The 22,314-nt window shown below is 44.5% G+C and overlaps 1 protein-coding gene across 4 annotated transcripts in view; it reads left to right on the forward strand.

Annotated features, from left to right (window-relative positions):
* The window catches only part of SLC22A15 (solute carrier family 22 member 15), a 79,830-nt gene that overhangs the window by 29,062 nt on the left and 28,454 nt on the right, over positions 1-22,314 (forward strand). For 3 of the 4 annotated variants that reach the window (XR_003420525.2, XM_027060811.2, XM_053214646.1), the window contains exons 3-6: positions 12,052-12,184; positions 12,842-13,006; positions 16,371-16,500; positions 20,825-21,040. Coding sequence is in view for 3 of the 4 variants with exons in the window: in XM_027060811.2 (XP_026916612.1) it covers positions 12,052-12,184; positions 12,842-13,006; positions 16,371-16,500; positions 20,825-21,040 (644 nt within the window). In the remaining variant the exon portion in view is untranslated. The other variant, XM_053214647.1, reaches the window with a different exon arrangement.

Here is a 22,314-nt window from a genome sequence, read left to right on the forward strand (position 1 = left end):
CTCCCACCCGGTACCTTATTCCATTCAGGTCAGGGCTTACAGAAGTTATTCATGGAAGGTTTGGGGAAGGGTGAATAAAAGGTTACGTAGATGTGATTAACTTGGTATTAATGCAAAAAAGAACCCCTCTAATCTAGGAGCTTTGACTATTTCACAATGAGCTAATAGGCATTGGGGTGAATTTATGTAGCAAATTGCTGTCTGCTGTATTCAAATTATTCCCTGAGCTCTGACTCATTCAGAAAGTACCAAATATCACAGAGACACACAATTATCATGCTTAATTAATGTTTGCAACCGAAAAGAGTAAGGTTGAAATCTTTAATATCATTGTAGATATCGAAGAACTGAAATTGACTGATTATTATCTTGAGATTAATATATTTTCCCCAAGCCATACCCTCGGGTCAAAGGACCGGGTATTAAAACTATTTGAAAAATTCACTACAATAATTGCTTTAGGGGCTAATTTTTTTTTTTTTAATGTCTTGCTTCCTTATGCCTGCACTACTGATTGTTATAGCCTGCACACTTCACCCATTAAGTGGTAATTCAGAGTGACAACTACATTGAAATGAAGCAAGTTAGTTAATCACCATGAAACTGTTCCTGAAATACCCTGGCCAAGTAGTCCCGAATCGCTGGAGGCCTCTGTTACCGCATTTTCTACTGAAGCGAGATTTTCCTGCACGAGGCTCTAAATATTTTTATGGGACATACAGGACGGCGGAGGGCTGAAATTTGGTTGGACTTGGTAGCAGAGAATCCAGAATCTTCTACGGAGCCACCGTAACCAGCACTGTGCAGAGCCCTCAGGGATGACCTGCAGGCGTGTCAGGGAAGCTACTGACAAGCTGAGAGTCTGGGTAGGGCTACGGCACTTCTAATATGACTTGATTTTCCCTAAAGCGGGACTTCCAGTGACAAAGAGCTCTGTCAGAAAACACAGGCCCAGTCTTGTCTGCCCATTCTGGCTAGCCTGCCAGGACTGCTGGGAGTAGAAGGTAGGCTGTGCCACGGTTGGGGGGGGGTCTGTTCCCCCTCTGGGGAAGTCCGAGTCGGGGCTCGTGGTGGACACCAAGCTTGTGAACAAGTTCACCTTTCCCAGAGACACAGAAGCCAGGCAAGGGGCTTGGACGCGACTCTGAGACCTGCCACGGCCCCTGCCTGGCTTGCGGGGTCACTGATGGTCTGTGGGTTGTTCACGGCAGCATTCTTACCCCCCGCAGACCCTCCACACTTGTCTCAGTGCAGGTATTTGTGGACCGCTCACAGTGCTCGCCCAAAGCAGGCTTTGGGAAGCGTGTTTCAATGGAACAGACTTTGCCTTTCTAGGCAGGAAACTGCCATCGTTTGGGAATTTTTTTTTCCTCCATAGTTTTCTTTCTCATTAATGTAGAGGCTAGCAATAAAGCCAAAGTATTCTCTATGTCCTCTAGGAGACCCCTCTGATTCCAGATCTCCCTCTCCCTTCCTGTCACGAGAGCGCCACTCAGTGGCCCCTGGGTGACTGGTAAGGCCGTTCCTGCCCTGCCTGTCCATAAACGCACAACTCAATCCTTGAAGTCGTGACATCGAGATATTGTATATGAAGATGCCTGTAACCCACATCATTCACTCTTGTTGCATGAATAATTCAGCATATATTTAATTAGTGCTGGTCCTGACAGGTAAGCACTTAGACGCAAATAGGGCTGTAAGAAGCTCTCAGCATCCTACGCGAGAGACAAGGAAATGTGTAATTCACCAAACATCATACTTGAAGCCAAAGTAGGGAGGGAGATGGACCCACTCGGTGGACCAGGCAGGGCCGTGAAGGGTGAACAGGAGCCCACCAGGGACGAGGGGGGCTGGGGTGAGTGGGGGAGGGCTGTACTGGGAGGAGGCAATCAGTTCCTGGAGGTGCCAGGCTTCACGCAAAGTCGAGTGATGAACGTTTGTTTCCCTGTGGGGAGCCGTGCCCTCCATGGGCCCTGCAGGGCAGCGGCTCTGTATTATTCACATGTGAGTGAGGGATTATTCGTTTTCACCGCTGAGGGCCAAGACAAGGACAGGCAGGCACAGCCTCCTTAGGGAAGGGAAATGACCCCCTGCTTGGAAGAGCTTAGGCTAAAGGATTTTTGTTTACATAATGTGTTGTTCCTTCCATTAGAGTCGTCTGTGGCTACAGCATGTTTCTCAACCCTCATTCCGTGGAATGTCACCCTACAATAGAAGGGGGAGGAGCGGGCAGTTCAGATCACAGGAAAAAAAACCGGAGCAGAGACAAGACAAATTTGTGACATTGACAGAGCCGGTGAGAAGTTGCCCAGGGCAGAGGCTGGGTGTGTGACTCAGTTCTCAGAGTTAAGAGGGTCTCTTCTTGCTTATTCGTCTCCTGATAGCCCTGACCGATTTTTGGAAGCATCTTATAATCTGTGTTCTAGTGCTGTATGGAGGGGTGAGGTAGCATGGGGCTGTTCAGCAGAGGGAAAAAGCAAGCTAGCGAAAAAGCTCCTGTGTGTCATATGAGGATGTCAAAGAGTACATGATAAAAGTTCATTTAAAAATACAGAAATTGGGGGGCACCTGGGTGCCTCCGTCGGTTCAGCGTCCGACTCTTGGTTTTGGCTCAGGTCATGAATCTCACAGTTCATGGGTTTGAGCACCGCATCAGGCTCTAGGCTGCCAGCGTGGAGCCTGCTTGGGATTCTCTCTCTCCCTCTCTCTCTGCCCCTCCCCTGCTTGCGCATGCGCTCTCTCCTCTCTCTCTCACCCAAAATAAATAAAAAATAAACTTAAAAAAATGTATAGAAATTTGGGGGCACTTGGCTGGCTTGATCAGTGGTGCATGCAACTTTTGATCTTGGAGTTTGGGGTTCGAGCCCCACACTGGGTATAGAGATTACTTAAAAAGTGTAAAATATTTTAAAAATATATAGACATTTTAAGTATTTGTATTTAAAACATGCACCATGGAATGAGATAAATCCCTCCCCTGCCCACCCTCAAAAACACTTTGGAAGTTGATTGATTTATTTTTTTTAAGATTTATTTATTTTTGAGAGAGAGCCCAAGCAGGGTAAGGGTAGAGAGAGAGGGTGGGGGGACAGAAGATCCGAAGCAGCTCTGTGCTTACAGCAGTGAGCTCAACATGGGGCTCGAACTCACAAGCCTTGAGATCATGACCTGAGCCGAAGTCAGACGCTTAACCGACTGAGCCACCCAGGTGCCCCTGGAGGTTGATTTTTAAGTTATTCTGTTCTCCTCACTCTGAGCCTTCTCATGTTCCTCACACCCGTGGGTCATGTGACCTTAACTTCATATCTGACACAGGACCTTCCTTTTCTTCCTTTGCCCTCTCCTTTCCAGGAGCCCCTGATTCTGTTACCCTGAGCCACAAAAACCTACATGTTTCTAGTGTTCTAATATCGTTGATTTTTTTTTTCATAGCCTCCTGGATGGAACACATGCTAAGGGTTAAGAAATAGAAACTCTTTCCCTGGTATATGGGAATTTCTGTGCTTGGGATTTAACACACTTAAATATAGTGTTATTTCATTGATTTAGCCCCACAGTTGTCCTACTTAACTAATTCGAGTACATAGTACTCAAAGAAGGAGGTTTTGAGACCGATGTCAGCATCAGGTACAGTCCCCAAGGCTTACTCTAGTGTGATCATGTTTGAGCTGCAGCTGCGTCATCCATCAAATGGGAATAATTAATAATAATAATAATAAATACCTAATTCTAAAAGGTGGTTGTTGGGATAAGGGGAGAGTATTATGCAAAAGTTGGTTGGTTGTTAATTATCTGGTTATAAGGTGCTGTGCCTTTCCATTTGATAGGCAGTTGTCATTACTTGGACATTAATTTTACTTTTAGGATTGTATAAGCATGCCGTCCATTTTGAAGCAATAATTAATTTTTTTAGATTATCCTATTTCTGCCATGTCAGAAAAAAGGACTGAATTGACTGAATTGACTTGTGACATTTCCAGAAAGCTTAAGGTCTGATGATTTCAAGGGAGATGCTAAAAATACATTTTGGTACTTCTTTTAAAACTCATCTTCTCTCTAGGCATGCCTGGGTGGCTCAGTTGGTTGAGTGTCCAGCTCTTGATTTCGGCTCAGGTCCTGATCTCACGGTTCGTGAGTTTGAGCCCCGCGTCGGGCTCCACGCTGGGCATGGAGGCTGCTTGGGATTCTCTCTCTCCCTTTTCCTTTCCCCCACCTCACTATGTAAAGTAAAAAATTTTTTAAAAAGTCATCTTCCAGCTTCACTCAATCTGTGATTGATCTCTTGGTGTCATATAATAGCTGTTTATGGATGGCTCAACCCAAATCTCTGTTTCCATCTTGAATCCATTTTCTTCTCTGAGGCCCCCACCCCATCCTGGCTGGCTTGGATCACCATAATGACCTTTGATGGGTCTATTCCAATCTCTGTGTTACAGCTAAAACACCTTTTGTTGACACACATAATACTTACCCTTTACAGGAAGTGACATCTTATTCTAAGCCTCTAAGCAATAAGAATCCAGATATTAAAAATCTTCCTGGATCTTTCCCTGCTACCCAGTCAATAGTCAACACTCTTCACTTCTATTTTCTTGCCTTTTTTTCATCCTTAAGAGCTGGATGGCTCTGCATGGCACCTGGCTCTGTACCACGCCAGTATTCACCATATTTATGTTCCTTTCACCTTTTATGTCTGAGGCATCTGCTGCTGGTGTCTGATTTTCCCTCCGGGCTACTTTCTTTAGATGGGTGAATGATTTTGCCCACATTTTTAGTGCTAGCCCCCTCAAATCCTTTTTGAAAATACAGTATAATAAATGCCCAGCTGATGAACTCAATGATTTTGGTAAGCATATGAACAAAAATACAGATGTTGGTTATAAGACGGAAATGGATTTATCTAGGTCATCCTGAAAGACTGAAAATATTTTGTCTTTCTCTTCTTTCTTGTCTGTTAATGTATAGGAAAAGAAGATTTCCAGGTTTTTCAACTTGTGAGTGGTTTTTCAGTTTCAAATGAATTGTACAAAAAAGAACATTCTAGCTTTGGAATTTGACTTGTCGCTTAAAATAATAAGAGAGTCATCCCTCCAGTACTCTCTAGCCAGTTAAGGATTTGAGTGACTTATACATTTATACATGTATGCCTCATAAAAAACACACTCTTTGAGAATATAATGGTTACCATATTTAGGTTTATTATAGTTTAGTTTGCAATGACCTGGTGATATCCTGGTTTGGATTTTACCTTGGTTTAAGTATTGGCCAAAGGGATAAGAAAACATGCTAGCAATTGAGTCGAGTCTGGTGAGTGACCTCTTTCCAAAACCTTACACCAGTACAATCTTCTTGAATACTATAGGGATCACGGTCCTAGTGTGTCTTGTCTGAGCTTTGACAAAACAGAACTCTTTAGATCACATAGTAGGTATGTGATAAATAAAGTATATTTGAAAAGTTTTAAAAGTTGGAAACAAAACAAACCAAAATCTCATGTGTTAGGGAGTGGTGCATATGGAAAGCTGGTTGTAAACACATTGTCCTAAGTCCCTGAATGGACATTTCTAAATCAACCATGCCCAGTTTACCTAGATCTGTCAAGGAGTTTTCCTGGGTTTCAGTTTTGTATGCTTTAATTTGCTTTTTTTTTTTTTTTAATTTTTGAAAAAAAATTTTTTTTTTTACATTGGTTTATTTTGAGAGAGAGACAGTTAGAGCACAAGCAGGGGAGGGGCAGAAAAAGAAACGGAGAGAGACACAGAAAAAAAACCCAAGCAGGCTCCATGGTGTCGGCGCAGAGCCCAATGTGGGGCTCGATCCCACAAACCATGAGATCATGACCTGAGCTGAAACCAACAGCTGGATGCTCAGCCAACTAGGCCACCCAGGCACCCATAATTTTGCTTTTTTTTTTTTTTTTTTTTTTTTATAATTTGACAATGCCTTTAGTTTTTTTTTTTTTTATCCATTCCTGAACGTATTACAGGAGAACTAAGGAAGTGCATTACCCCAACCAGCATTGACATGAAGAAGAATTACTGGAAATTACTTTCACACATGAAACTGAGAATCAGAATTTGGAATTTGCTGGTCACGCATCTTGTGGGCTACTTCATCCTAAAACTGTATCCAAGCCGACAGCTTTCCAGTTGTTGGAAGAATGGTTATTATGGCTTTCTTGGTGGATTTGAGTTCTACAAATGTGATCAACAGAACAGTTGATTATTGAGAAGGCAGATTAGCCACTTCTTAATTAAGCACAAAACAGATCAGTATGAGCTTGAACACCTTGGCCAAAGAAACAGACTAGTAAAAATCGAAGTATGGGATAATCAGGACCAAAGGTGAAGACCACATTTTAAAGGCATAAAAACACCAAAGCAAATACCAACAACTTAAAAAATATAAAAAGAAGTTGTTTGAACTTCAGGATATTAAAAATCAATACAATGAGGTCTTGTTTATTGGCCATTGTAGAAGGGATATCCCTGTGACAAATATGGTCCTTTCTTTTCTAGGCCAACAGGATATGTAATATTGGATTTCTTTTTCAACCTAGAAAAATGTCACCGTAGACATTCCTCATGAATTGAAAATTCTACAGTAGAACTATCTGTAATCCAAAATAACTACTTTGTTTTACAAAATAGAGCTTATCCTTCAGCTTCCAGAACTCTTTCATGTGAACTTTACAATATATTTTACCCTTTACAGATCCTTAAATCAGAGCTTCTTACTATGATTGAATCTCTTTTGCTGACTCAGGCCATACTGAGTCACTCTACAGTTAGTGTAGAGTGTGGTGACTGGGGTCTTGAAGAGCTTCAAGAATGTTTGGAGCAGGGTACTGGGGGAAGTGAGTTGGAAGAGAAGGGGGTAGAAGGAGAGTGAGTAAGATGTTCACGGTCAAGGTTTTAGAGGTGATACAGCTATTAAAGATGACTAGGTCTAGGATGGGGGTTCTTAACCTGATTGCCTAGGAGAATCATCTGGAGAACTTAAAAAATATGCCAATGCCTGGGCCCTACCCCAGTGTTCTCAGGGACCTAGGCTCCTTCAGCTTTTGACTTCACCATCCTTAATTTGTGGCCCTCTTCATCATGGCCTCAGATAGAGCCCCAGCTTCCCCATGGACATTCTGAGTAGTGGGACAGAAAGGAAGAAGGGGCAAAGGGTAAATCACCCGTCTCCTAAGACAAAGTCCTGGAAGTTGCCACATGGTGCTTCTGTTTGCATTCATTGTGCAGAACTTGATAACGTGTCATACCTAATTGTGAGAGAGGTTGGGACATTAGTCTTCAATCTGGGTAGCCATATGCCCAGTAAACATGCTGTTACAATGGAACAGAGGGAGAGTGGCTACTGTTCAAAACAAGCTAGCATCTCTGTCAGCTCTAGAAGGGTAGTGGATTACGCCGTCTGGTAATGTGACCTTCACGTGAGTTGATGATTTTGAAGTTTGGTCATCTTCTCCCATCCCAGGCTCTCAGGTCCATGGGTGGAAAAGGAAAAGCAGGCTCCAGTTGAGAGGGATCCGGTTCACTGAGTGATTTCTGCAGGGGACCACCAAGCTTCAGTCAGGGCAAGAATGGGAAGTACAGGGAGGTTAATGATGTAGGGGATTTTTCTGGTCAGGACATTTATTTCTCTACCCACAATCCCCTATGCCTGCTTTTCTCCTTAAACTGCATATATTCCAGTATTATACTAATCACTCTTTTGTGAATCCCCACAGCGCCCTGGTGCCTCTCTCTCTTTGTAATTCTCCTGAGAAGTCCCCGACTCTGTGTAAGCTTAACTCCCAACATCCTCCTCACAAAATTGGTAACTACACAGCTCAAGTGTATATTCACCATGGTGCGGCAGTCTCCTGCAACATTTCCCTTGAAAGGGTCACGTCCCTTTCCTCAGAGGAGTCCGTCATAGTCCTCCTGAAACTTGAAATGCCCCCTTCCCCCACTTCTACTCTCCTTCGGCTAGTGACCTCACTTGATATTTCACTGAAAAAGAAATGACGCAATCAGGCAGGGGTTTCTTCACTGCCTGCTTCTGAGTCCACATTCTGCCTTTCCTCTCTGGCTCCCTTTACCGCGACATCTCCCGGCTTCTGTGAACGGTTAACCTCTCCGCTCTGTACCCTCAAGCCCATCCCTTCCTGCTTTTCCAGATATTTTTCTTCTGCAGGGATATCTTCTCTGCTGACTCACTCTCATCAGGATGCACCCATGTTAAAAGAAAACAAGCCAATAATCTGTCCCGCATACCTGTCCCCACACTGTCCCATTTCTTGCTTCCTCTTCACAGCCAAAACTTCTGGAAGCCATTCTGTACAGAACTGCTGCCAGCAATTCCTTGTCCTCCTCCAGTCTGGCTTCCATTCACTCTTCACCGCAATTGCTATTTTGAAGTGTCCGTTTGTTTCTAAATATAACCGCATGTCCCTGTGCTTATCTCACCTGACCTCTAAAGCAGCATTCCACGCGCTTGACCACCCCTTCCTCCCCACATCCAATTTCTTCTTGTAGCGTTTCCAACACCACATTCCGCCCTGTTTTCTTGCTACGTCTCTGAGTCCTACTTGTGAGTTTGCTATAATGGGCATTCTTCTCCTCGGCCTCTGAACATGGGGGTGTCCTGGGCCCCAGTCCTGAGCCTCTTCCTTCTCTACAGGTTCTTAAACCCTCTTAAACCCTCATAACCTCTCCCTGGAGCTCCAGACTCGTGTCCAGATTTCTGCTCGGCATCGCCACTTGGATGTTTTATAGGCATCCCAACCTCAGCAAGTCCAAACAGAGTTCTTTCTTTCCCGCCACATGCCTGGTCCCCACTTGCCACCTTCTCCACCTCCATAAAGGTCATCCACAGAGTGGCCAAAGGTAACGACTTAGGTGAAGCCCTTGATTCTCCGTCCCCCACCCTGTGTCATCCATCAGGAAGGTCTGCCACTTCTGCCTTCGGAATCTATCACAAGTCCTTGTAATTCTCCATCCCCATCGCTTCTGCCCTCATCCAGACCACCATGGTCTCCTGAGCTAAGGTACTAGCCTCCCCACTCCCACTTTTCTCTGTTGTAATGCATTCTCTAAGAGTGATCCTTGGAAACAGAATTCCAGTAATCCAACATCTTCCCTTTGCACTAGAGTAATCCGGCTCCTTCCGTGGCCCAGGGCTCTGTGTGGTCTGACACGCATGCACCTGTCTGGCCTCATCATAGCACTTGCTGGAGGCGCACTGCTGGACCTTCACCTTAGGGTAGGGGCACTTCTTCTCATGTTCCCTGAACAGCTTTCCAGAGTGGTCACTTCTCATCATTCAGGTCCAAACATCACCTCCCTAGAGAAGCCTTCCCTGATTACCTGATTTGAAGAGCTGCCCTCCTAGTCTATCCCTGTGTGTTTATTCCACTGGCACTGACCGTCTATTTGGGAAGGGACCATGTCCAACTTACTCAATCTGTGTTCCCAGTGTTTAGTGTAGTTGTCAACCTTCAGTAGAAACTAATAAAATATTTGTTGAATACCCGAACGGAAACCTGTCTAGAACATATCGCAGATATTTGTCACACCGCTTCCTTCCCTCTTATTTGAATCATGACTGCCACCAGGAGCAGTAATTCCTGATTACTTTTTCTAAAAGCAGTGACACCCTAGTCTGCGATTTCTCATCCACAAGGGCCTGGGAAAACCAGTTCACTAACCTCGTTAAGAACTGCATCTGAAGACCCGGGGAATTCAGAAGTCGAGTCCTGCATTAGTGAGGAGGCGTTACCCTTGTTTATTTTCCAGGGAATATTATAGTCATCATTGCTATGAATTTTGTTATTGTTGCTGCACAGAGATGTCCAGAAGCTGTGTGGTCAAGAACTTCACCATCGCCATACAAGAGAGAAGTCAGATGTGCTCTGAGCCTTGAGGACTGCTTGTCAGAGCGTGGGAAGGGAGGTCCAAGAGGCAAAGGGACAGCCGAGGGGTGGGGGGGGCTCCTCCTTGCGTGTTGGGGCTCTTCCTAAGCCTGTCTTCGGGGACTCCAGGAGAGGGGGCGGCGAAGGGGAGAGAGAAGCATTTCCTGCTTCTCTGTCTCTGTGATGCAGGTTCACTTTTACCTCTATAACCAAATATCACCTTACACAGCAGCCAACAGGGTTTCATATAATAGCATTTTAAGCAGGGGTGATTGCCTTCTCTTTAAGTTCATAAGTTTCCCTAGACCACAAGATAATAGTACTCAAGGTTTTTTTTTTTTTTTTTTTATTGTGGTAAAATAACATAAAATGTTAACACTTCAGCCGTTTTGAGGGTGCAGTGGTGTTAAGTATACACATGTCATGCAACCATCACCACCGTCCATCTCGAGAACTTTTCTATCATCCCAAACTGAAAACCTGTTCCCATTAAACAGTAACTCCCCATTCGCCCGGCCCCTAGCAACCCTTATTTGACTTTCCGTCTCTGGCTTTGACTACTCTAGGTGAAGGAAAAAGCTTCCCCCTGTGCCTCCTTTACTGTCAACTACTTCACCATGGACCCTTCTGGCCACCAGATGCGTGAGGTAGGGTTTGTGGGGGCAGGTGAGGCAGGTTCCCACGTCACACAGCTCCACCTCACCGGCTGGATGTCCTACAACTCGACTCAGTTCTGACACCATCCACCTGGAGGTAGCATCAGATTCCACTGATTCCCACTGATTCCACAAGGCTCACCCTGCCGCCACCTTCAGACGCCAGATGCGAGTCTGCTTCGTTTCCTGGGCTTCTGGTCCACCAGAAATCAGAGGTCCCTGCAATGTCCTCCTCGGGAGAGATTAATTGGCCAGAGTGGCTCACGGAACTCAGGAAGACATCTTACCAGATCACTGGTTTATTCCAAGGGATATAACTTGGGAACAGCCTGATGGAAGAGATGCCCGGGACAAGGTGGTGGGAAGGGGCGCAGGCTCCCGCGCCCTCCCAGGGCACCACTCTCCCAGCTCCTCCACGTGTTCACCAGCTGAGAAGCTTTTCGAGCCCCTGTCCCTTTGGGTTTTTGGGGAGGTGTCATTATGTAGGCGTAACTGATTAAATTATTGGCCATCGGCAATTCCAGCCCCTCACCCCCTCCCGGAGGCGGGGGTGGGAGATAGGGGAGGGTTCCCCTGGCTACGAGCCCCCAACCAGGAGCTTTCCAAAAGTGATCTTACTAAACTCAGGTGTGGTTGAAAGAGGCTGTTAAAACAACAGCCTCTCCTTTATTGCTCTGAAATTATTTCAGGAACTGGGAACAAAACTACTAAATATTTCTGTAGGAAATTACAAGGGTTTTTAGGAACTGTGTGCTAGGAATAGAGGACGAAGACCAAATATATGTTTCTTACTATAAATCACAATATTACAGTCATAAATAAGTTCTTACAATATTTGTCTTTTTTTTTTTGTCTGCTTATTTCACTTAGCATAAGGTTAAGGTTCATCTCTGTCGTAGCTTGTCAAAATCTCCTTCCCTTTTAAGGTTGCATAATGTTCTATTGTATGGGGGCAACTGGGTGGCTCAGTAGGTTAAGCATCCAACTCCTGATTTCAGCTCAGGTCAAGATCTCTCAGTTCTTGAGTTTGAGCCCCGCATTGGGCTCCATGCTGGCAGTGCGGAATCTGCTTAAGATTCTGTCTTCCTCTCTCTCTGCCCCTCCCACATGCACATGTTCTGTCTCTCAAAATAAACAAATAAACTTAAAAAAAAAATACAGGGGCTTAAGAAGAGGGACGTAGCCACCAAATGCATATATAAAAGTAGCCCTCATACCGTATTCAGTGTTGTGATAAGATGTGTATACAGTATTGTGGCAGCACATTATAATAATGAATTCTAGTGTTTCTGATGACAAAATCTTGGATATTATCCAAGGTAGATGACCTACCAAATCCTGGTTAGTAATGAGTCATGCAGTAGACAATTTCCAGTGTTCAAGTTTTGGTTGTACATCTGTTGTGTTTTTTTTTTTCTTTTTTTTTTAATAGCTAACTCCGTCCATCCGTCTTTTCTGTGATCTCAGTGTCCCTTTTGTTTTTTCTTCCCCTAGTGGTTTTTAATTGCCAACAGATCCTACAAAGTCAGCGCAGCAAGCTCTTTCTTCTTCAGTGGTGTGTTCGTGGGAGTTATCTCTTTTGGTCAGCTTTCAGATCGCTTCGGGAGGAAAAAAGTCTATCTCACAGGTAACGTGTTAGACTGTTCATGAACTGACTAGGAGGACTTATTTCCTGAAGGTTCTCAGGGAAATAACAAGGGGACTCTTTCCTTAAGGTTCTCAGGAAATTGCCATGTGGATACAGAACTGATTTTTATTACACTGGCAGGAGGCCACACCGCAGCCAGAGTTGCTTCTGGCAAAGCGTGTTAAAAGGACCAGCAGCATACCTGAGGAAGGCCATGTATTTGCAGTTAAGCTTTTCAGAAATGATGGTGCTTTCGGCACCTCCTGAATTCTAATTTATACCATGGTTCTAAGGAGAACAGAGATGGAACCAGAGTACTGGATCCATTTCCTTATATCTTGTGTGTCGGTTCAGTTCAACTGTGTTGTGTAAGACTCAGTGGAGTTCTCTTGACAAGCTGAGTCTGAGCTGGGATTTTTCCATTTCCAACGTTATTGTGAATAACAATGGTGCATGATGGACAGATATCCACTTGTAACGAATAAAGAAAAACTTCGGTTTTTCTTTACAGTTTCCTTTTACAGTTTTAAAAGAGCACGGCTCAGAAAATTTAAGCTTACAAAGATTTATCTTTACAAATGTAATGAGTATAATTTGTTACTTTGATCAAATGCTGTCTTGTGTCTGGATTGTTGACCGCTGTTCCTCTTATTCCAGGTTTTGCTCTTGACATCTTATTTGCCATTGCAAATGGGTTTTCCCCCTCCTATGAGTTCTTTGCAATAACTCGCTTCCTGGTGGGTGTGATGAACGGAGGAATGTCGCTGGTGGCCTTTGTCCTGCTGAACGAATGTGTGGGCACCGCCTACTGGGCGCTCGCAGGTACTGCTTCACTCCGTGTACATAACGCAGATAGTGAGCTGCCCCAGAAAACCCTGTTGGGCACCAGTTTAACCCCAGAGTCCAAAAATGCACTTGGACTTGGGACTATCTAACCATTAGATTTGCGTTCCAGAGTTTGATCTGTATGACCTTGAATGAGTCATTGTATTCATACTGCTCTGTAGAAAGTCTCCCCTGGGGCCGGAGCTTGCCTCCTATCCTCACAGATTGTCTCCAGATTGTTCTGAGAGGGTCTGTTTCCTCAGAACGGCGGCGTTAACTGTTTTCACCTTAAACTGAAAAATGGCTCAGACATAGATCCTAGACACGCCTCTCCCGGCACCTTCTTACTGTATTTTACTAAATACTGATTCCGTGGGCCGGGGAGAGACACGCTGGAGGGACCGGATGACATAGGCCCCGCGCTAGGCCAAATGAGGAATTTGTTTGTATTCAAAGTGCAGTGAGAAGTCAGCGGGCGAATGAAATAGTGGAGCAGTAGGATCACATAGGATACAGGAAGACGCCTCTGGCAGAGGTGTGGAGAATGGACTGTTGAGGGACAAGAGGAGGAATTGAGGGGTCATTCGGGAGGTGGTTGTGGTTGGCCCGCAAAACGTGATGCAAGCATAGACAGGTGCAGGGAGAGGAGCAGCGAGGAGGTCCATTTGAGCTGGATTTTGGTGGGACAGTGACTTGCTGAAGGATCGGAGTGGGGAGAGAAAGGAATCGGGGGGACCTCGAAGCTTTGCTTGAAAACTGGGTGGTTCGCTGGCACCCTTTACAAAAAAATGAAGTCTCACCTGCCACAATTTGGCTTTTACTAGTTCAAATGGAGCAAAAATAGCAGGCTTGAAAATTACTTAAACAGAAAAGACATCTGAAAACTGGGATAAATATTTAACCGCCCACAAACAGTTATAAAACCACCAGTCTGGTACTCCAGAATTACAAGATGCAAAAATGGTGATTGGAAGTGTTCATTTTTTTTCATTAATTTTTTTTACCAAATACCTAGAGCCTTACCACACCTCCATCTCCACACCTTATCTCCATTGTCATTTCCAGGCATACACGTGCAGCTTCTTGCTGGACATTAGATATGAATGTCAGTTGGACCCTCAAATAAAAATACTGCTTTCTTTCACCTGCATTTTCCATCTTCCAGCACCTCTGTGCATGGTCATCACAGTCTTTAAGGCCATTAAACTAGACCCCTTGGAATCATTTCCTCTTGTCCATCATACCCAATTGATACCAACTCTTACCGATCGTAAGTAATGGAGACTCAACTCTGCTGAACATCTGCATATAAAGGGAAATTATTTGGATAATATACCCAAGCCAGGCCTCAGAGATGCCTGGAACCAGGAAGTCAGATGCTCCTCGTCTCTGCCCCCCATCCTCCCTGAGAAGCTTCTGCTGCACAGTCACGGATGGGACGCTATAGCTCTCAGGTTTCACCACCAAGTACAGTATTTTAAAATCCTGTGTAAGGGGTGCCTGGCTGCTTCAGTCAGTGAAGCATGCGACTCCAGGTATTGAGGTTGTGAGTTCAAGCCCCACGTCGGGTGTAGAGCCTACTTAAAAAATAATCCTGGGTAAGAGCTCGACTGGCCCAGCAGGGGTCACTGCAGTGAGGGGGACCAGGATGGTCAGCCCCCACTTGAACCACGGGGATGAAGTAAAGAGAGGTCCGCTCTCCAGAAGAGAGAAGGAATATTGGAATTAGGCATAGTGCTAGGTAGACAATATTTTGTAGCAGATACTCACCACAGGAGGCTTCCAGATGGCTTTGTTTGGGGGTAGGGGGAGGTTAATAGATGTCAAGGGCCATACCTGTGTCACAGCAGGATAGTATAGCTAACATTTGCATAGCATGCATTATTCCATCTGAAGCTAACAGCTACTCTTTGAGGTAGGTAGTATTATTTCTGTTTTACCGATGAGGAAAGTGAGGCTCAGAGACGTTTAGTGATTTGCCCAAGGTCGCACAACAGCAAGTGGCAGAACTGGGGTCTGAACTCAGCCCCTCTAAAACAGTCCCATTTTGTGGGCTGTCTTCCTTTCACCTACCTTGTTGTCCGTGGATACCAAGTGCTCGGAGCTGTTCTGAGCAAGGACAGAAAGTCTTACTCTTGCAAGCTAGGTGCTGTCTGATACACTGTAATGAACCTGTAATAGCTATTGATTATCTTAAGTTTCCAGGGAAATCATGGCGTCCCCACTCCCTTACTTATCTGACCACATGCTCAGAACACGCTGAAGATGCTGTCTCGGCTCTCCCTTCTTCCCCCCTTTCCTCACCAGGGCACAGAGCCTACAAGTCATCATTGCTAGAAAATGAAAGCCTGTGGGCAAGAATACAAGTAAACATTTCTTTTATGGGATCGTCGTAGAGGAGTCTTGTAACAAGATCGTCCCATTGCTGTGGGTTGCCCCCAGAAGCCTGCTTCTCCCCAGAAGGGCGGAGAGAGAGGATTGGTATAGCATCACAGGCTCTGTAGTCAGGCAGATCGGGGTATGGTCTCAGGCATGCTGTGCACAGCTCCGTGCCCTAACAGTGGCATCCAACCTCTCTGTGCTGCTTCCTCCTTGTGCGTGGTCCACAATGGCACCTGCTTTGTAGGACAATGTATGTAATACATTTATTAATACACGATAAATAGTAGCTATTACCGCTACCGATGGTGATGGTAGTAATTATAAAAAGTGTGTCCGAGGTATAAATTCACAAGTATATTGAGCAAAGCTAGTGGGCCTACTTCCCGTCTCAGCATTTATTTCAAAAAACGTAGGATTTTTTTTTTTAATAATCCCATGGTTGATTTTTTTCCATCAGGGTGCTGGCGAAAATCCATGTGTCATGGAGACAGACAAGAAACAAATAGAAAATGTCATATATCTGGTGATAATAAATGAAGTAGGGAAGGGCAGTTGGGAGAGCTGAGGAGCAGCCTGTGATTTAAAATAAGGATTTGAGGCACAGCCCTGTGATAAGATGAAGTCCCACTGCTGCAATCATCTCATGACCTAAAAACCTTACCACCATCCAGGAAAACATCGTCTAAGCTTCAGCACATGCTCAGGCAGATGTCAACACAGCCTTCAATGCAGAAGGCATTTGGACAAACCCTTACAAGTCATCTTGACCACATGCCATTCATATTTTTCACCTGTCCTTCCTCCTTTTCCACTAACTTGCTGGCCTCTCTTCCACTTTTATCATCTGATACTCAATATTTGGGTAGGATTTTCTTTCCTGTTGATGTCTCCCAAGGAAGGCATTGGCTTGTGACTTGGGTTGGAGAGGGTGACAGGGAGGGTGCCGTCTCCAGTAACAGGCGTCTCTTCCCTGAATTAGGATCGATCGGTGGCCTCTTCTTTGCGGTTGGCATCGCCCAGTATGCCCTGTTGGGATACTTCATCCGCTCCTGGAGGACCCTCGCCATTCTGGTTAACCTGCAGGGAACAGTGGTCTTCCTCCTATCTTTGTAAGTAGTTTTTCCTCTAAGAGGTTTAATACGCAGAAGGAATGTCTTAAGAGGATGCGGGTCAATGAGTGGCGTTATTCCCTTTCAGGAGTTTACCTGAACTGACTTTGGTGAAGAGCTAAATTCCACAAGCACTCCAAAGCTTGGCAGATGCTGGGAGGAGAGATGCTTAATTAATTCAGAATGCAGGTATCCCTTATTTGAAGTAACCTCTCCGTAGACCATATTTGAACCTTCGAGTTGTTGACCCAGGGTACCCATTTCTAATGCCTCAAGCGTAAAGATCTTTAGGCTGGATCAGATCACGTGCTAGGTGTATGGCCCAGGTACGATACCACAGGACACTCCATCCGTATCCAATGCGTAGTGGCACCTCTTTATCCTGCGCGTGACTGTTATCTCAGGGCCTCTAAACGTGGGTGCGGGAAGATTCTCACATATGGCAGAAACCCGTAGGGTGGATGGGCTCAATGCCTGGTCAGGGTGCTCCAAACAACTTGCCCAGATGCCCCACTGTGGCTCTCCAAATGCGGGAGGTGAGCCACCAACGTAGAGCTATCTTATCAGTGCTTTTTCCCCACAGCAGACACTTTATTAATATTGTTTGTTATAGAATATGTATCACATAATATAGAATACAGGAATGTTATTTATTAACATTTTTCCCCAAATAGAGTCCGGTAACAATAAAACAGATATTTCAGAGACATTTACAGAGTTCTCCGTAAAATTAACATTAAATGCTGACCATCTTGTTGGGGCTAAGGAACCCAGTTTTGCCTGTAAATACCGTACTGCATTCGGATCTTTAGTCGCAAAGTAATACTTGGTTCATCTCTTATTTCATCAGTTTAATGATGTGCTTAAGAAGTTCGAGTTTTTAATTTTACTTCACTAGAAGTTTCAATGTGCTTGTGAAAGGCTGTCTCCTGAGGTTTCAGACCTCTGATTTGAACCATTAGAATCTTTGGAATAAACGAAACTTTCAGCCGGCGGTCCCAACTTCTATGCCGTAAAATGAGGGATAACTGTAGTAGAATTTTCCTTCAGATACATCTTTAACGCAGTAGTTCTTTCTTCAAGTTCCACTAATTGAGATTTGGTGAGGGTTGAGCTGCAATCTGTTTCTGTATTCCCTTTGAAATAAGAGAATTAAGCACAAAAATGAATATAACAGTGGGGCGTCTGGCTGGCTCAGTCGGAAGAGTGTTTATGGCCCAGCGCTAGGTGGGGACATCTACTCACTGGGAAATGAATTCAGGTCAGGAAAAAATAGGAAACGGAGAGACAAGAGCATGTAAAACTGAAATAGGCCTGGAATGCGAGCCTTCCCACAGTCGGCCTCCAGCTGATCTGCCCTGATTTTCTCCCACCCTGTTTCCCATACCCTGTGTTCCAGACACAGCCGGCTGCATGGAGTTTCCAGCACTCACCTGGCGCTGGCCTGCTTCCCTACCTCCTACTCACTGCTGCACCTGCCCCTTCAACACCCTTCTCTCCATTTCTTCCTGTTTAACTCCTAGCCTTCTGGAGTGCTCAAATTGCCACCCCCTCCAAACTTCTGATCACACCTCTAGCTGCAAGTCATTTGCTTCTGAATTCTGCAGCACTAAACCCATGCCCTTCGAGTGGGGTTCTTATTTCCACCTCGTGCTGGAGTGGAGCCCGTCTCTCTGTACCAGGAGCTCCCTGACGGTTGCAGGCTCTCGGCTTGGCTACGTGTCCCCCAGCAGCAAAGCCCAGGGCCTTCCCCACAGAAGATCCCTCGTATCTGTTGGGCAGGTGTTGGCACAAAAACATCTGGAATCAGCCTTCAGAATTAGCTGTCAGCCACATACGAAAATGTCACATTATTTTAGGGTCATACCTTGTGTTTTTTCCTAGAAACATTATCACTTAGTTTACAAAATTCCTCGTTTTCACAGTACTTGGATTTGAGCAGCTTTACTTAAAAAAATCACACTCCCATAATTTACAAAGATTTTCCATCTTCTAAGAGATTCACAGGACATGTTTCGAGCAGAGGCAACATTGTTAAATTAGCACCGTGGCTTCTGAAGTTGTCCCCAGCACTACTGAGAGGGCAGTGTGTTCAAAGACTGCTTTTTCTTTCAAAACACCTCTTGCTGTTTGATATGAAAAATCTGCATGTGTCAGAATTTACATTCCCAAGTCCATCCATTAGCAGATAGGTGAGCCTTTGTATAAGAAAGCTCATTGGCTTCCCCAAATGTGGGAACATGTCTGGTCCTCAGTTAGTGCCCAAGATACATGCTTTCCCAAGTAGAAATACTTGATTAACTCAAATATCCAAAGCCTCAATATCTGTCATGTCTCATCTTTAACCATGATTTATAAACATTTTTTAATTTTTAATGTTTATTTATTTCTTCTTATTTGTTTATTTATTATAATTATTTTATTTATTTATTATAAATATTTTATTTATTTATTATAATTATTATTATATATTCTTATTTATGTATTTATTTCTTGAAAGAGAGAGACAGAAACAGAGCATGAGCAGGGAAGGGGCAGAGAGAGAGGGAGACACAGAATCTGAAGCAGGCTCCGGGCTGTCAGCACAGAGCCCGACATGGGGCTTGAACCCATGGACCGTGAGATCATGACCTGAGCCAGAGTCAGACGGTTAACCGACTGAGCCACTCAGGCGCCCCGATTTATAAACATTTTAACGATAATTAATGCTTATCAACAATTCTGGAAACAATGGAAGTTTAAGGAGAAGGGAAAAATGACCTAAATTACCCAAAGATAATGACTGTTAGTATTTTGGCTATTTCCTTGTCTTTTTTTTTTTTTTCTTACCTCCCAGTTCTCCTTGTTTTTGATTTTTATTATGATAGACTTCTGGTAGCTCACTTATCTCTCCCAGGTGTACTGTCTACATTCATCACAATAGGCTTCATTTATGCTCTTTTTTATTTGCATTTAGACTCAGCTGATGCTTATGTGGTACCTTGTAAGCGGCCTTGTGGATAGGGTCAGTCGGTCCACTTGATGATCGGCAGACCTAACTTCCAAGAGAACGATATTTTACTCGATCATCCACCTTGTGTATTAGTAATAATAATCAGAGGGCAATAAAGAAGGAAATAAAGGATGGCCTACATTCCTGCTTTTGTTGACAATCAGATCTGCATGGATATTCTCTGTCCAGCAGCAAAGCTCTGGGAGAATTCGTGCCTTTCTGTTTCCTCTGAGCACCTACTACACAGCTCAATACAAAATCGAATGTGCTCAACAAATGGTTATCGACCGACTGGCTGTCCGTGAAGTTCCAAATTCTGTGGGTTTTGTTGCCACTTCACCGCCCTTACAGAAGGGCATGAAGAATTCCAAAAGGCACCTTAAATAGCCAAGTTTCCTTAGAGAAGTTTCATTTTAGGCAAATAATGTCACATTAGGTCAAAAGGCACTGGCTGCTGTATTTATTAAATGCGTGTCTGTGTTCCTATCACAGTTTGGCCTTTCACAAGTCCTCGGTCCTCTAGAAGTGTGCACACGGCTGTGAGAGGAGACACATCATAGTTAAGTCTTGGAACAATTGGAAAATACCAGTGGTGACATCACTGACATTCAGTATTCAGTATTCAGTAGAAAAGAATTGTTGTTATGTAACTGAAAGTTAACCAGGAGATGACTTTTATTCTTTAAGATCTTGGGGGGGGGGGCAGGAAATATCCTGAGGACATATTAAAGCAAGTGTATCAGCTAATTCGAGTATTTTGAAGGTGGAAATGCTCAAAAGTAGCTGAGATGGGCTAAACCCTGTTTAATTTTCATGTAGAATCTTAAAATAATCTCTGCCTTCTTAATAACATATCACTATGTTAAAAACACTTCTTAAAAATTTATTTTTTTCTGATAAGACGATAAATATTTTTATCTTGTGAAGCTTTGTCAGAACTTAAACACCTGTTCACTCTGTGGTACTGTTCTAACACATGGCTATGATTTAGAGCCCTCTCTCCGACCTGTGCTTTATGAAAAATTTGAATTTTTCAGTATTCTAGGCTTAACTTGTCATTTATCTATTAAAATTTATTCAAAAGGAAATGCATACTGCTTACTTTTTTTTTTTTTTGGCTGCTGTTTTGGAAGTGTGTTCTTGGTTTCCATTCGTAAAGCAGACCACTGTTTAACACTGGCACGCTGTTGAAGGGGACCCCCCCCCCCATGTCATTGGAAGAGTTGGTTTTAAACCTCACGTGGAATCCAGTTGTGGTGAGGAAATCTACATGCTCCTTCCTGTGCCCGTGTACCTATATGAATATACAGCCTTTAATGACGTCTCTTTCAGATTCATTCCTGAATCACCTCGTTGGTTATACTCCCAGGGTCGGCTGAGTGAGGCTGAAGCGGCTCTGTACCTCATTGCCAAGAGGAACCACAAGCTCAAGTGTACGTTCTCACTAACATATCCGGCCAGCAGAAGCTACAGGGAGACCGGAAGTTTCCTGGATCTCTTCCGTTACCGGATCCTCTTGGGGCACACGCTGACCCTGATGTTCATCTGGTAATTATATCTAGGGGGTGTTGTCTTGATCTTCAACTCAGGGTGCTAGAGGTCTGTTGATGACGTCCTTGTACAGGGCGACAGAAAACGTAACCTGATTTGTCAGCCTGACGTTTTCATGAAAACAAGTTTTGTGTCTTGATGTCTGTGTCGTGCTCACCTCTGCTTTTGCAGCACCCTCCCTGTCCAGGAGGAACTGATGGGGCCTGACAGCACGTCCATTGAACTTGAATAAACAGACAGCAGAAGCACATCTGTGCTTCTGAGCTATTTAATGTAAATATTTAAGAACTGCCCTCCCCCACCTCTAAAAAAAAGGAAAGTAAGAAAGCATATTAGAAACAGAAGAGTTTCTAAATAGGAGTTTAAAATACCAACTTTGGTTTGGCATCGAGTGGTCAGATAGCACATTCTGTGGCGTTCCCGCTTGCTCACTCACTCACTCACTCACTCACGGGGGTGGGCGGTGTTGTTCCTTGCCCTGATGGATCCTGGGAGTGTGAAATGACGGACCTGAAGCCACTTGAATAGCTCATTCCTACCTGCCTCTCAGAATGCTCTCGGCATCCATGTAAATTGCATCGAACGACTGAAGATGGTCCCATTTGCAGAATGACGTGGGAAGGGGTCAAGTGGATGGCGGTACTTGCATACCGTATAGACGTACCACGTTTTACTATGCTTCTCAGATGCCGCGTTTTTTACGGTGGAAGGTGTGTGCCTGCGCTGCAGCAAGCGACTCTGTTGGTACCGTTTTCCAACAGTATTTGTTCGCTTCACGGCTCTGTGTCGAACTTTGTCATTATTGTTACATTTGCCATGGTGATCTGTGATCAGTGCTCTTTAGTGTTACTACTGGGATGTTTTGGGGCACCACGAACCACACCCATAGAAGAGAGTAAACTTAATAAATGTTGTGTGTGTTCCAACGACTCCGCCCACTGGCCGTTCCCCCATCTCTCTTCTTTGGGACCCCTCTCCTCCTGGAAACATGACAATACTGGGATTAGGCCAGTTAATAACCCTACAGTGGTCCCCAGGTGTCCAAATGAAAAGAAGAATCACACACCTCTCACTTTAAGTCAAAAGCTAGAAAGGACGCAGCTTTGAGGAAGGCAGGTTGAAAGCCAAGGTAGGCCAAAAGCTAGGCTTCTCGTGCCGACCAGTTAGCCACACTGTGAATGAAGGAAAAGTTCTGGAAGGAAGTGAGAAGAGCCACTCCAGTGAACACATGAATGATAAAGCAAAACAGCCTGATTGCTGATACGGAGAAA

This window comes from Acinonyx jubatus, chromosome C1 (genome assembly GCF_027475565.1).
Source record: "Acinonyx jubatus isolate Ajub_Pintada_27869175 chromosome C1, VMU_Ajub_asm_v1.0, whole genome shotgun sequence".
In the NCBI taxonomy this organism is placed as follows: Eukaryota; Metazoa; Chordata; class Mammalia; order Carnivora; family Felidae; genus Acinonyx; species Acinonyx jubatus.